The 14,979-nt window shown below is 38.1% G+C and overlaps 2 protein-coding genes across 2 annotated transcripts; one reads left to right on the forward strand and one right to left on the reverse strand.

Moving 5' to 3' along the window:
* Positions 1-1,173: 1,173 nt before the first annotated feature.
* LOC107186396 lies at positions 1,174-3,810 on the reverse strand. The gene is made up of 3 exons (XM_015574251.1): positions 3,627-3,810; positions 2,092-2,282; positions 1,174-1,911 (listed from the first exon to the last, which is right to left on the reverse strand). Exons 1-3 carry the CDS (start codon positions 3,644-3,646, stop codon positions 1,751-1,753), a joined length of 372 nt encoding a protein of 123 aa, XP_015429737.1. The 5' UTR covers positions 3,647-3,810; the 3' UTR covers positions 1,174-1,750.
* Positions 3,811-8,006: 4,196 nt separating this feature from the next.
* Positions 8,007-10,263, forward strand: LOC107186384 (cAMP-dependent protein kinase catalytic subunit). The gene has a single exon (XM_015574237.1). The coding sequence runs from the start codon at positions 8,479-8,481 to the stop codon at positions 9,538-9,540; it is 1,062 nt and encodes a 353-aa protein (XP_015429723.1). The 5' UTR covers positions 8,007-8,478; the 3' UTR covers positions 9,541-10,263.
* The last annotated feature ends 4,716 nt before the right edge of the window (positions 10,264-14,979 follow it).

Below are 14,979 nucleotides of genomic sequence, written 5' to 3' on the forward strand. Positions count from 1 at the left end.
AGTATTCTTACGTGCATTATAAGTGACAAATCTATAGATTCTAAGTCTAAAATATTATAGATTTTTATGTGAAATTTTGTACTGTGTTTCTTAAGGACCATGTTTACATATCGCGTTAGAATATAACTTAAGCTTATATATTTTTTCAAAATCAATTGCTATAAAGTGCATGAATTCTTTTGTACCTGTTTTTCAATTTTTATGTGAAACAAATGCATAACATAATGATATTACAGTAATGTCTCGATGAGTGCGATGTACTCGGGTCGCTTCGGAGCATTCAAGGTAAGGCGGGTAAATTTTCAGTCCCTCATAAATTTGTTTTTTTATCCGAAGCCGAGCCTCTGCTTATGTTCTGTGTACTCCACACTTTTGATAGATTCCAAAGGGGGACTCCCTAGTGGAGGGAAAACCGCCATTGCTCGTGTCACATTCATCAAGGAATCACTGCAATATGTTTCTTAAATCAAAGTTACTACATTATTGGATGTTTCAATATTTTTTTACACTTGTTATTAAATCGTAGATAGTATTTATTATAAGAAATAATATTACACGACAATTTTAATTGTACGAAAATAATTTGTACTAAAATTTTTTTAAATTTTAATAATATAGTAGCGATTGTACGTGAAATGTTAAACACATTATTAATATTAGAGTGATATACATTATATTTGAATTTAATCTTCTACATTTCATATTTTTTACAACCATATAAAATTGCTGTACTTTAATCACATGTAAATTTCAAGGCATTGATATGCAACTTTTCACTGAAATTATCAATGCAGCATTTTTTATTGCTGGTACCTCAAAATTGAATATTAAACGATTCTACTCACCAACATTTCTATACAGAGTAATACAAATTATTATATATTGTCAAGTATTTCAATAAAAGTTAATTCTAGATTTTATTATATACTATTGCAGTAAAAGAATTACTAAAAAACATTATATAAATTTGATTAAAGAATAGGTTTGTTCTGTTGACTTATTTTAAATGTAAACCATTTAAGTTATATATTACGTTAATATTAATGCACCAAAATACATAGCAATTCGTCTATTCTTTTTTACTTTGTTGAAAGTTAAATTGTACATAAAGTCATATACTTATGTATAGTGAAACAGATGTATTTGGTATCAGGATTTACAAATATAATTGGTTTTCTAATTTTTGCCAGTAAATATTAACAATCCTTGGGCAAACTGTGTTTCTTTCAGGAATGTATTTTGATTTGCAGAAAAATATTGTTTCTTCAATCTCTGATATGAAGTGTCTATGTATATGCATGTCCGTGCATTAGAAATAATGAGAACTCTGTACGGAATATTTTCCATATCTTTCTCAAGCACCACGCCATCATCTATCTTCATGAATCAGAAATATATTATTACTAGTATTATTTATATCTCCCTTCCTTTGAAAATCTAATACTAGGTGAATATCCGTATATAGACGCCAGTATGGAAAACAGGAAACATTAATGGTGGTAATTTAAGATAGAAATGTATGATGATGCTATGGATGTATGCAATGCTATAGCCAATTAGACTCACAAAAATGGTTGTAATAAACACACAAATATCTGAACACAGAGTCATTAACACATAATTCAGGTTCTTGTTTTTTATGCCCGTTTGTCTTGAGGATGCAGTGAGAACAAATTTTGACTGTTTTGATTTCACAGTTAACTGTTAAAATTGCATCTATGGATTAAGTCTGCAGTGAACATAAAAAATATTAGGCCGTGGTTTCTGCTTCTCCATTGCTTTCTGTTTCAGCACACTTTTCGTCCAGTTTCTTTTTTTTTTCAGGACTTGCAACATCAGTTGCAGTATCTTCTGTTGTATCACTTAAAGCTGTAGACTTCCTCTTTATACAACAGTTGTCAACAGGAGCATCTGTATAAAATATAATGCTTATCAATATCCGTGCAATACTTAAATTTCTTTTTATTCTAAAATTATTAAGTATTCTAATTACAAAAAACATTGTTACATTTAAAAACGTCTTATTTAATTATATATATATTTCAACAGTTTTAGTTATTTTACCTTACATAGTTATTATTTGTGCAATACCTGTAGAATCACCATTTTCTGTTGATTCTGGTTCCTTATCATTTAACTCTTTCTCTTCATTTGCACCATTTTCTTTGGTTTCCTTTGCTTCTCCATTCTCTGATGTCTTTGAATCTTCATCAACTTCCTGAATAGGTTTCTTTTCTTCTTCTACAACCTTCTTTTCTGGAGTGGATGCAACTTTGGTATCCCTGAACAGAAAAATATCATTTTTGTAAATATTTTGAAGTACAACTTTCAATATAATCTAAACATAACAATATTTTTTATTTAAAAAAAATACAAGGTCAAGTATGTATTTTCGTAAGAATTCAAAAAAGAAGCATTTAAAAACTGAATATTTAGAGTAGTTGAAACCAAACTGTACGTGTATTAATTTTCTTTAGACTAACACCGGTTTATACTTTACAGGTATGAACAAGGATGGAACGATGAGGAAAAGAAATAGAGATAGGACGCCAACTGTAGCGGCACCTAGCGATGTTGATATTATTCTGTCTTCGTTTCCCCTTCTTACAACCCTCTCTCTTTAACAGAATACACGTCCGCGCACACATCGCAAACACAAACACATCTATTATATTTCAGCGCGGCAAATCGTGGATGCGTGGACCGTAAATACACATTGATGTAACATATATATTTGTGTACACAGCGTCGAAACTTAAATAAATTAAAGTGGCACAAAGTTCATCATTACGATCATGATATTTTTTCTTACAAATATTGAATGAAAAAATTAAAATCTTAGTATTTCCAACATCTAGTCGGTAAGGGAGAGCAGATCAATAAGTTGTACATTTTCTTCTTAAGGCGATGCGCGTACAATCACCCGTAAAATATTCACAGGCTTTCTGCATATTTAACTGATATTTTCTTTTATTAATCGTATAAATATTTGTGTGATTATTTGTATGGGGGAACTAAAAGATATACTAGGAAATGTTCGTTACGAAATTTCCGCGTATACAAAATGATTTATTAATATAAATGTATATATTGTGATTATAAACGATTTTAAGGACATGGATGAGAATAATAGTAACAAGAAAAAAACCTGAATAATGTACACATTGCTGAGACGCGTTGTGCCACTTTACCGTTGTCTTACGTATGCGAAGCTACAAGTGGGAAAAATAAAAAGGTAAATGATGCCAGCAGAAAAGCGGCTCTGCAAGTAGAGCACGCATCGTGGCAAAAGCAGGTAATCCTGAGAACGTAACGCGTCTTACGAATCAAGCTGAGAATATCACGTACAGAGAGCATATCCCCTCCCCCCAACCTCGTTGTCCCTTTCTCGTGGCCGTATTCTTACAAAACTACACAATCGACTACAAATACAAACAAAATTGTGAAAGCGAAGAAACTGTAACCAGTTATAAATTATTCGCAAGAGATGAATGAAAATGGGAAATTTAGAATAGTAAGAACATCAGCCCGCTATTTCTCTATTCGGTAACGAAAGCATTACAGAAGCGTTCAATAGAAATTGTGATTCCCTTACAAAAATCGATAAAAAAATCCGTATCACTTACTTAGTTTCTGTATCCGCCATGGTGATAGATTTAATTGTGAAGTTGATAAAGTATTTGTCTACCAAACGCACTTAATAAGGCCTGCGTTTCTACGCACCGGTAAGCAGACGTAGAATTCTGGTATCACCACTGCCGCGTAGTCGCGTACCGACGCGCAAATGGCAGAGAGACTCGCACACTGATTCGCTCGAGACCCGAGTTACTCGGCCCGGCCGGCAGGCCGGCGGCCTTCAAACACTTTTCTTTCCCGCTCGTTTACAGATGGCGTACGAGTCAGTCCCCCATTAACACGTCTACTCTAAATTTGATTTTAAAATTGGTGAGGTATATACATACAATGTATTAAATTGATAGGTAATTTTATTTTATATTGCTATCGAAACAATGAATCAGCGCTGCGAATTGTTTTGAATTTACTTCATAAGGAAAATTACATTAAGAGACGTGTAAAATTTCCCGTTGTATTTTAACCGCGATCACGACTGAGTCCAATAAAGTTTCTCAGAAAGGTATATTATAGACTAACAAAAATACTTGACAGGCAGATTTAATTTTGGGGGCAGTTTTATTTTATTTCAAATGTATAACAAGACACATATAATGCGAAACAGATTTAATTAACGTTGCTAATAGTTATAAGACACAAGGTTCATAGTAGTGGTGAATTTGCCACTATTGCTTCGTTAATGCCCCTCCAAGTAGCGTACCGACCAATTGGATCTTGTTCTGCGAAACTCGTAAAAAATCCCCGCGCTTCCGGCGCTAGCAACGTATTGTTTGAAGAACCTGTATTTTGTTCCGCAACGCTTCAAAAGTAATAGCTAATGGATCGTATGTACAATTTAGGCCGTTGGTTTGATTTGAGTAAAATTCGATATGCACCGACGGTAATATATGGGATTTAAACGATAGCTGAGGTAAGGAAAGTTCTAGAAGTTTCGCGTATGGCCCCATTTCCGGTGTATATTAAAAGGTGCGCGATGCTTTCAGGTTGATCCGCGCACCGAACCGAAAGGCTCTGTTGCATTTACGTCCATGTTACAGGTTGCCTTGTCTGTGAAACAGTAAAATATCACTTTTTCTTTACACTGTGATATGATTTCTAAAAATAAAGCGTTTTAGAAATACTCTTAGGTAAGAATGAAAGTAGATTCAATACGATGTATTCATGTCCTCTTGATACATGTTGGGTAATTCGTACTACCTATACTTTTGTATTTTTGAAATCTGTTACACACAAAAATTATAGGTGGAAAAATATTCCAATTCTGTAGTACCTTACCCATTTAAGCTTTATACATATCGCATCAATATAAAAAATACCGTGACTTTATATATACACATATAAATGATATATATGTGTGTATACATATACATATACATATAAAGAAAAAATAAATATTGCAATATTATAATATTTATATTACTATAGTTTATTATATTGTTATTATAAAAAATTCGTAGAAAAAATATTGTTTCTATATACATATATGAATGAATGTAATATGATTCAATTTTGAAGTTGCGTATTCGCAAAAATTATGCAAACGTATCGGCAGTTCATGAATGTATTTTTCGTCCTACCATGTATGCCACGTGCCAGGAGTCTACGTAAGCACAAAGATAACACTGAGCAGCTGCTTTGTACAGTGCAGGTGAAGACGTGCGAAGCAGATGCTTCTTTCCGAATATCCTCTGCACTGTGAAGCATTGAACACACACTCATGTCAAATAGAGTTTAGATTTCAATGAAACTTTCCACTAGGAAGGCGTAGGTATATGTTCGGCGTTTCTAGTTCACTTCTATTTATGATACACAATGAAAATATAAATACGCGGCATTTACACAGGAAGAGTATGTTATATACCTATTTAGTCCTTCTCTAAATAATTTTCTACATACGTCCGGAATGAAATATATCAGCTACCCTTATCAAAGAATTATTCTTATAAAACTTCTTTAAATTTTCAAGTTTTTTTCAGCAAATATTTATTAAATGAACTTCCATAAGGTTTAAACATATTGTAAGTAGATGGAAATCTGTTGTCATGCAGCTTTGCTTGATAAAATTAAATTTCGTTTTAGTGGGTCAGTGGAAGTGTTCAGCCACAAGCTATTTCGATGGCAGTAACCTATATTTCTACTGGCTTTGCAGTGTCAAACTAAAGATAGCATCACGCATCTAAATTTTCATTTCGCTTTTCTTAACGCGTTGTTACCATAATATAACCTGTTATGAAGGTGTTTTTGTTATCTTTGCGCATTAAAAAACGAGAGCAATAGAAATATACAAATCAAGCTTGTATCATGGGAAAACATAGAGAGCAATATTAAGTTATAAATTGCAGCACTGAATGGATATGAATATTAATGCTTTAGTAAAAATACTACTTTACTTTGAACATTTTGAAAAAAGGATTGAAGAAATAGATGATGCAAGTAAATACTTAGTCGATTTTACTTTCCTTCGACAAATTGGAACACCGCTTTCAGTTCAGGTCATGGAATCAATAGAGCGCGTGGTCGCGCGCATCCCATAGGGTAGAAACAAATTGAGGTTGATGCATGAAACTCATCCGAACGTAACCTCGATAGAAATGTCTTTTGCCACCTTTACCTAGTCTGGCGTGCAATCTGTCGGGACTACACACAAAAATACTGTGTCCGAAAGGCCTGGCCTGGTCGTACCTTTTTGACTCGGTGGTAACCGGTTCGTCCCGTCCTCCATCGACTCCACCTAGCTTTCTCGACCGTATCTGCTGCTCTAAAATTGTGCCTATATGCTTATCTACAGTTAGAAACTAATCGCCAAAGGATTATCACAGGTCATCGGGTGTTCAACCTGCCGTGTGCATACCACGGTTCAATACCACAAAACAGATCGATTATTATTAATAGCGATGAAACAACCAAATTGATAATAAACTCGACTTGGGACCAGCTTATAAGAAAATAATTACAATAATACGGTTAAAATTAACGAAATAAAATTTTCGAGTTATGTTATTGTGACGAACTAGTTTCATAACCTTATATGTTTACATTGTCAGGCATATCCTTTGAAGAGTACAAATAAAGGCGCCATATTAACAATTAACGATAATACAATATAGTATTTTAACTTTAAAGTCAGTAATATGGAATATACTAAGTGAGTAATTTATAAATACATCTTCTCACTTAACTCTTTATACGAATTAAAGACATACTAAGCAATATATATACATACAAAAATATGAACAATTCTTATAATTTGCAGAATGAATTGTTAATTCTAATATGCAGTTTCCAATTAAACAGCACAATTTTAATGTTACAGTAAATTAAAGGCACTTAAATTTTTTTCAGTTACTAATAATACTAAATAGTAACACGCGTTGTTGTTTTTACATGAATGAGATTCGACACTAAATCTGTCAAGTTATTCACAGTGTATTGCAATGTTTTCTTCGTATGACACAAAGGGTCACATTCCCCATTGAAACGGTGACACAGAACAGTTGTACACAACATTTCACGATTCAGCACGAAAACCTTGGATGATTTGTAAGTACAGGTTACTTTGAATTTAAAGTACGTTAACGCTTTCGCATGGTGGCAGCACATCCCGAGGAAGCCGTTGAATCTGCCCGTGCTACATCTGTCGGCGACAAGTCGAAGCAATGGTTGATCAGTACAGCACAGTATCTCTCTTGCTTCCTAGAGTGGCACTTCGTCATTTTCGCATCCGTGCGAAATCCCGAACGAACGAGCGGAGAGAGCCGCGTCGCCATCTTTAGGTACGGTACCGACTGCCTCCGCTACCGCCGCCTGCTTCGTTTTACGAGCTTAAAATCAGTTCGCGAGTATAGAGTAAAACAATTGGTGTGTTTAGTGCGTTAGCGCGTACTTTACATCTTTCTCGCGGGTAGACGCGATACAATATCGTTCGCGATGTTCATTTAATACGCCGAGTCAACGTTTAAATGTGTGTGTGTCGTGCAAGTTCAGCAGACGACGTTTCGTAAGCGTATTGAGGGTTGGGAACGATCGAAATCGAGACGTCGTTCTCTTCTTTCGTTCGACCCTTGTTTAAACTATCATCTAATTACAGATTTCGCCACTCGGGTACGTTCCACTGTGAATCAATCAAGTGTGTAGTGTTTTGATTTGACAGAGCAAGTGGAACGATCCACAACGGGATTCATTGCAGTGTTCGACACTACGAATTAAGATAGGAATAAAACGAAAAGGAGAGGATTGAAGCGGTTGTGTTTAGTGAACAGAACGGAACGACAGCAACGACGGGCTAGTACAATTGACAGGAAAGATGGCGCGAGGTGCGGGCGAGGATTAATGCTGACCCATTTTTCCGCGCGAAATCGCTCGGTCTTACGTTGTCGTGCAATAAAAATACCATTAAAGTTCGAACCGAGTGAGAATACTCGGTTCCAATTAAGTGAATCGATCCGAAAACCCGGAAGGGGTAATCCGTTATTGATAGGAGTGTGTCCACCGTGCTGTGCGCGCGTGTGTCCTATTCTTGCGTAAGTGTTGAGTGTCCACTTAGGACGTGTGTAGTTGATCTCGTAGGGCCAGGCATTGACAAGGTACCGTGACAGAGACTGCCCTAAGTAATCGACGAACAGAGAGAACAGTAAACAAGGGGACGTTCGTGAAAACTACACGGTGCAAGAAGGTACCGATAACAGTGCAGCAGAAGGTAACAAAATTCTGAAAAGACCGAAGGTTGGCGGGGCCTTGGGAGGCTCGACTGTGGGAGAGGACAAACCAAGACGAAGACGCAGTCTTCTGGATCTTCTCGAGCTGCGTAGAGCCCTGGCAGGCTCGGGTACTAGCGCGGCTGCTAAGATGGGCAACAATGCCGCCACTGCGAACAAAAAGGTTGACGCTGCCGAGAGCGTCAAGGAGTTTCTCGACAAGGCAAAGAAGGACTTTGAGGACAAGTGGAAGAAGAACCCGACGAACACCGCTGATCTCAATGACTTCGAGCGGATCAAGACACTCGGCACCGGCTCGTTCGGCCGTGTCATGATAGTGCAACATAAGCCGACCAAAGAGTATTACGCTATGAAGATACTCGACAAGCAAAAGGTCGTGAAACTTAAGCAGGTCGAACACACTCTGAACGAGAAGAGGATACTGCAGGCGATTAGCTTCCCGTTCCTCGTGTCCTTACGGTTTCACTTCAAGGATAATTCGTACCTTTACATGGTCCTCGAATACGTGCCAGGTGGCGAGATGTTCAGTCATTTACGTAAAGTTGGCCGTTTCACGGAACCGCACTCGCGCTTTTATGCGGCACAAATTGTACTGGCGTTCGAGTATCTTCACTACCTCGACTTAATCTATAGGGACCTCAAGCCGGAGAATCTGCTGATCGACTCGCAGGGCTATCTGAAAGTCACAGATTTCGGTTTCGCCAAAAGGGTACAGGGTAGAACATGGACCTTGTGCGGCACGCCGGAGTACCTTGCACCGGAAATTATCCTGAGCAAAGGGTACAACAAGGCTGTCGACTGGTGGGCGCTTGGTGTCCTCGTTTATGAGATGGCCGCCGGTTATCCACCGTTTTTCGCCGATCAACCGATCTTGATCTACGAGAAGATCGTCCAGGGAAAGCCGCGGTTTCCCTCGCATTTCGGTTCCGATTTGAAAGACTTGCTACGTAACTTGCTGCAAGTCGATCTTACCAAAAGGTACGGGAATCTGAAGGCTGGTGTGAACGACATCAAAGGTCACAAGTGGTTTGCCAGTACCGATTGGATAGCTGTCTTCCAAAAGAAAATCGAGGCACCGTTCATACCGAAGTGCAAAGGGGCCGGGGATACTAGCAACTTCGACGACTACGAGGAGGAGACGCTCAGGATTTCGCTGACGGAGAAGTGCGCCAAGGAATTCGCCGAATTTTGAATTCTTCCTGTGGATAGAAGATGGATACACGTGTCGCGTATTTATTCATACGCGATGGTTCGTCACTCGTTGGTCGCTTTTGTCGAGCGAGAGAAACAGCTAGATGAAGTAAGATGGAATATCGGGGATTTGGATGGGGAGGGGAAGGGGGGAAGAAGGGGATGAAAAAGAAGGGTAGAGCGAGAGCGAGAAAGAAAGTGTAAGGAACGTATACGTGTGCAAGGGGGAAAGAAAGAATTACGGGTATGTGTGAGTGCGGGTGTATCATTGTGTGCGTGTGCGCGGGGAAACTTAAATTGACGTTAGCAGAAAAGACAGAGTTAATGTTTGGGAGACAGAAAGTGAGGGAGAGAGAGAGAGAGAGAGAGAGAAAGTGTGTGCATGTATGTGTGTGTGCGAGCGTGCGTGCGCGCGGTCGAGGCACAGAGAGAAAGAGAGAGAGAGAGAGAGAGAGAGAGAGAGAGAGAGAGAGAGAAATTAGAGAATAAAAAAGATAGTATATAGCACATTGCAGATTTTGCGCTTTGTTATTTTGTGTCCGAACTTATCAGAAAGAATATGAAAAAGGATACAAACGAATCTGTCGAGTGTTTAGAGGCAAAGAAAAAGAGCAAGAAAGAGGATGAGAGTGAAAGGTGAGAAAAAGAAAAAGTAAGCAAAATATAATATATTAAAGAAACTTCCTTTCGGTTGTTGCATACACAGAAATTGTACACACATACATACACAAACATTAATCACCATCGTTACACCGTGGTCACTACTTTTTACATGAGAAAGTAATTTCTTTTTCCATTAAGTAGCTGTATAACATATTGACGTATCAGAATGATGATGATGATGATATATATATACACACATATATACATATTTTATGTGTATATATAATATCTCTATGTATTTATCTATATATATATATATATATATAAAACTCTTATTGAATAGTCGGTAATGTCACCTTGTCTGACAGTTATTTTGTACATAGTAGCATCGACTACCCTTATAAATGTTCCCCCTCCCCCCTCCCGGCATCCCTTTACACCACGCCCCTCTTCGTCATCTTGTCCTGTCTCTGTTCGAACGTACCAAGTTCACAAGACTCGTCGAGAGAGGAAGCTCGTAATCCACAAAACAATTAATTGTGTCATATCGTCGTGCATTGTTGTCTATTTGTCTACTACCACGTGAATCTTCTTCATCATGTTTGAGAAAAGGAAAAAATATCTTCGCCATGATACGATCCACATTTGTATCGTTAGTCGTCACACACGATTTATTCCGTTGGAGTAATATTTATATATGACTCGTATTTCATTGATCGTTCTCTGTGGACAACATCAGAAAGAGAGGGGAAGAGAGATAGAGAAAAAGGGAGAGAGCGTGAGTGAGGATCAGTGGGAGTGAAGAGAGGGGGTGTATGAGAGAGAGAGAGAAAGGAGAGATAGATATCTTTATTATAGTATATTGTGAATCTTATAAAAAATACTCGTTATATACTGGCTACAGATGCTCGTTGTTGAATTATTGTATCTTACGTAAATGGTAGAGGAAGAGGGTGATAAAGAGAGAGTGGGGGGAGAGGTGAAGAAGGGATGAGAACGAAAGCGAAAGAATAACGATAGGGGATGTGGGGGAACAGAGATAAAAAAAGAGTATTTATGAAATAGGATCGGCGGAGTACGAGCTAACAAGGATTCATTTTTGGAACGTTTTTAATAGAGGACCACCGGCGTTCGTACATAGATAAATTGTAAGAGTATTCATATATTATATCGCCTTATGTTGCTATACGCAAAAGGAGCAACGTTATCTTTTATATAGAGCTGCACTTTTTAGTACGGAATGTAAACATATGGACAATCCTGATCGTGTAAGGGGGAGAGAGAGGGGAGAGAGAGAGAGAGCAAGAGTGAGAAAGTGAGATTGTGAAAGAGAGCAAGAGTGAGAAAGTGAGATTGTGAAAGATAGCAAGAGTGAGAAAGTGAGATTGAGAAAGAGCAAGAAAACGAGAAAAAGAGTGAGAGTAAGCTAAAAATTGAACGATGCACACTCAAAATGGCCAAAGAGAAATCGTGCATACACGTACATGTGAATTGAGAAAGAAACGAAAATAATTAATTAAATCATTCGTCGAATGACACAGGCATACATAGATACATTATAAATCGAGATCGTTGATGAGTGTTCGGAGGAACGAGGGGGAGAAAACAATTAAGAATGAAACAAAGAAAATAAGGACAGCAACAGCAGTAGTAGCGGTAACAGCGAATTTTGCCGACACGCGTATTTATTAATTCTTTTTTTTGGTTTGTTTTTAGGTGAAATTTCTTTCGCGTAAGACGTTACATTATCGTTCTGTATACATATCGAACATATAAGATTGGTGTCCAATTTATGCTGGTACGTTGGGGGGAGTCGATTAGGTGGGGGTAGGGGGAAAACAGTTCATACAAACCCCGTGCTTGAAAATGCTTCACGGGCTAATAATGCACCGTCGCGATGTTTCACGGAACAGAACTGGTGAGCTCATTTTGTACAATGAAAAATATACGAACAAAGTGTCAAATGATCTGGAACTGTTTCGTGACACGAATCTCCGCGAACAATCGCTTATATAACATTGCAACATTCACAAAGTCTCGAAAAACGTATATTTCGTTGGTCAATTTTTAATAGAGCATTTTCGGGGATCGTTTTCGTGCACGACGACCTTATTTCTAACCTGCTCTCGACCCGTTTTAACGTACCGCAGAGAATTTTATTCCAACAGTCTCGAGTGCATCCAGCACGGTGTTACGTCTCGACGATACAGTAAAATCCGACGATCACGAACTGAGTAACGAGAAAATTAGGGAAATACCAACCGGCAGCCCCGAACGGATTATTGCATACACTCGTCGATTATGGGACGGAATCGATTCTACGATTAAAAGAACAAAACACATGTATATAACGGACGTCGAACGCATAGTCATACACACGAATCGAAAATGTACCATAAGTTGGGGTAACTTTGACTTAGTCAGGAACAACTTTGTCTTAACGTCAGAGATTGATCATTTTCGATTTTTCAGTTCTTTGACAGATAGTTTTTACGTGAAATAACTCTTCACATAAAAATCAATGTAATTTAACAGCATGCGGAGCTATAAAATCGAAAATAGTGGTTTTTGGACTTGGAACGAAGTTACCCCTGAGCGAGTCAAAGTTACTCAAACTTAGGGTACGTATGATATTACGAGACTTACTCGATAATGGTGGTGTCATCGTATTCTGATCAACATTGATGGAGGGGGTGGTGGTGATTTAATATGATGGTCGCGATAGAAAATTCGTGCGATTGAACGAAGTTGATTCCAAGACATTTAGGAGCACAGGGATGTTGTTTTCATTGAATCCGGTGGGGTAGTCAGGGTCGATCATCCAATCGTCGACAGGGAGAGAGGGAGGGATTGGGGTGGGGAGTAAATCTACGGTTCACGTTGCGGTAACAGGAACCAACTACTGCGGTTTCTACTTTCGTTCAATTTCGTTCTTTTTTTTTTTTAAACGCGACAAAACTTAACGATCGAACATACAGCTAGAAAGAGAAAGCACGAGCGATGGAGGGGACAGGGAAATCACGTTATGAGGTTTTGTTCTGTGATTTGTAGACTGCAGATTTTTCTGCAAAATGACATTTTCTAAAGTAATTTTTGACGACAACAGCAAAGATAGGAATTTATTTCTTCTCTTAAATATCTTATTGCGTTCAGAATAAAGTAGAAAACACATTATATGTGACGACAGTTTTTTTTTCTTTTGTATTACACAAAGCCCTAACTTATAGCCATTGGCTATAAATGCATAAAATCCGCAGCCTTGTGATTTGTGGCGATTTTTCACGATTATATTCGTTAAAAACGACCAATCGCGTATATAACAGAAATATTTTTATACGAGCCTGAATCTTCGAAAAATGGAATAGATTCTTTGGATGCACACTGCTGTAGCGATTTTCGCCCGGTACATCCGTTCACGATGGAAGTCGTGTCGAACATTGGTATTTCTCTTGAAAACATCGTAACTTCCAAAATCGAGATACTATATCGAAAATAAAAATAACTAGAACTTAACGTTGGTTATTCGACTTTTGAGATCGATAAATCGTTTTTTATCGATGATCGATAGTACAGGAATTGCAATAAAGGTGGTTTTACATTTCTCGAAAAAGACACTCGGCGAACGTTCTGTCAGTTAGTTTTCACATGGAACCACGATCGAATTCTGTCGATATCACAACGCGTAGAACAGTACGCGAAGATATTCGACTCGTGGAAGTTCTAGTTGTGTCGGTTCTCGTTGGAGAACGACAGATATCGCGTGGTCATGGCGCATGAGGGCACAAATACGCGAAACGACTTGTGTCAGGTTCATTTTTCGTCGCGGTTTATGTCTTTACGAATGTGTGTCGCGACGGAATATTGTACGGAAGAACGAAAAATGGAGGATTAGGCTGGCTGGAGAGAGGAAGGAGCCAGACAAAGACATGGCGCGCGATGATTCTTGGCGAGGAATAACGGCGCTCGTGAGAGGATTGTGCTTTTGGCTCCGCCAGATTTTCGGCGATCGTTTCACCTGCATTACCGTACATAATACCGTGGGAAATTGCACGACCACTTGTCTCATAAATTCTGGAGAAGTAGCAAGATCACTCGTCGCAAAAATTCTCGAGAAGTAGCAAGATCACTCGTCACAGAAATTCTATCTCAAGTGTAAGGTCATCGCGAGGACCCCCCCCCCTCTCTCTCACCCTCTCCCTCCCTCTCTCTCTTTATGTACCAAAGATATTTAGATTTCTCGTAGCTTCGCAATAAAAAACAATTCCCGCGTAAAATGGGGGAGGGGGAATGTGGAGTGCTTTTCCCGTAGGATCTAGGATTAACGAATAGAAAATTAAAATCGTATCGGTGTATGGTCGCTTTGGTTCTTAATTGTTCTATCTACACTAGTTTCTAAACTGAGAAAACTGAATTTAAAGTTTACGAGGTATAATATTATAGAAGCAGGAAAGTAGTGAAATAACCAAACACTATAATATCGTCTACTGAATACCTATTTATTACAATATTTAACAAAATTTTGTCTTATTATTGTAGGATTCTCGAGGAATGGGGTGATTGATTTTAGACGCTTTACTTATTATATTGGTGTATTTTAGTTAATAGGAAACTTCCTAAAGTACCCACTTAACCCGAGAAAACTCTGTACCTGTCGCGTATTCATTGGTTCCGGAAATTTTTTAACTGCCTTTGTCTTGTGTTCAGATGGGCGTAGTTGTCCGTTTTCTACGATATGTCCCAAAAATTCAACTCTATTCTGTAATAAACTACATTTTTCCCAATTTATCTGCAAGCCTACTTCACTAGCTGTTTTTAAAACCATCTGCAGTTTCTTCAA

The sequence above is a fragment of the Dufourea novaeangliae genome, unplaced genomic scaffold (genome assembly GCF_001272555.1).
Source record: "Dufourea novaeangliae isolate 0120121106 unplaced genomic scaffold, ASM127255v1 scaffold78, whole genome shotgun sequence".
NCBI lineage: Eukaryota > Metazoa > Arthropoda > Insecta > Hymenoptera > Halictidae > Dufourea > Dufourea novaeangliae.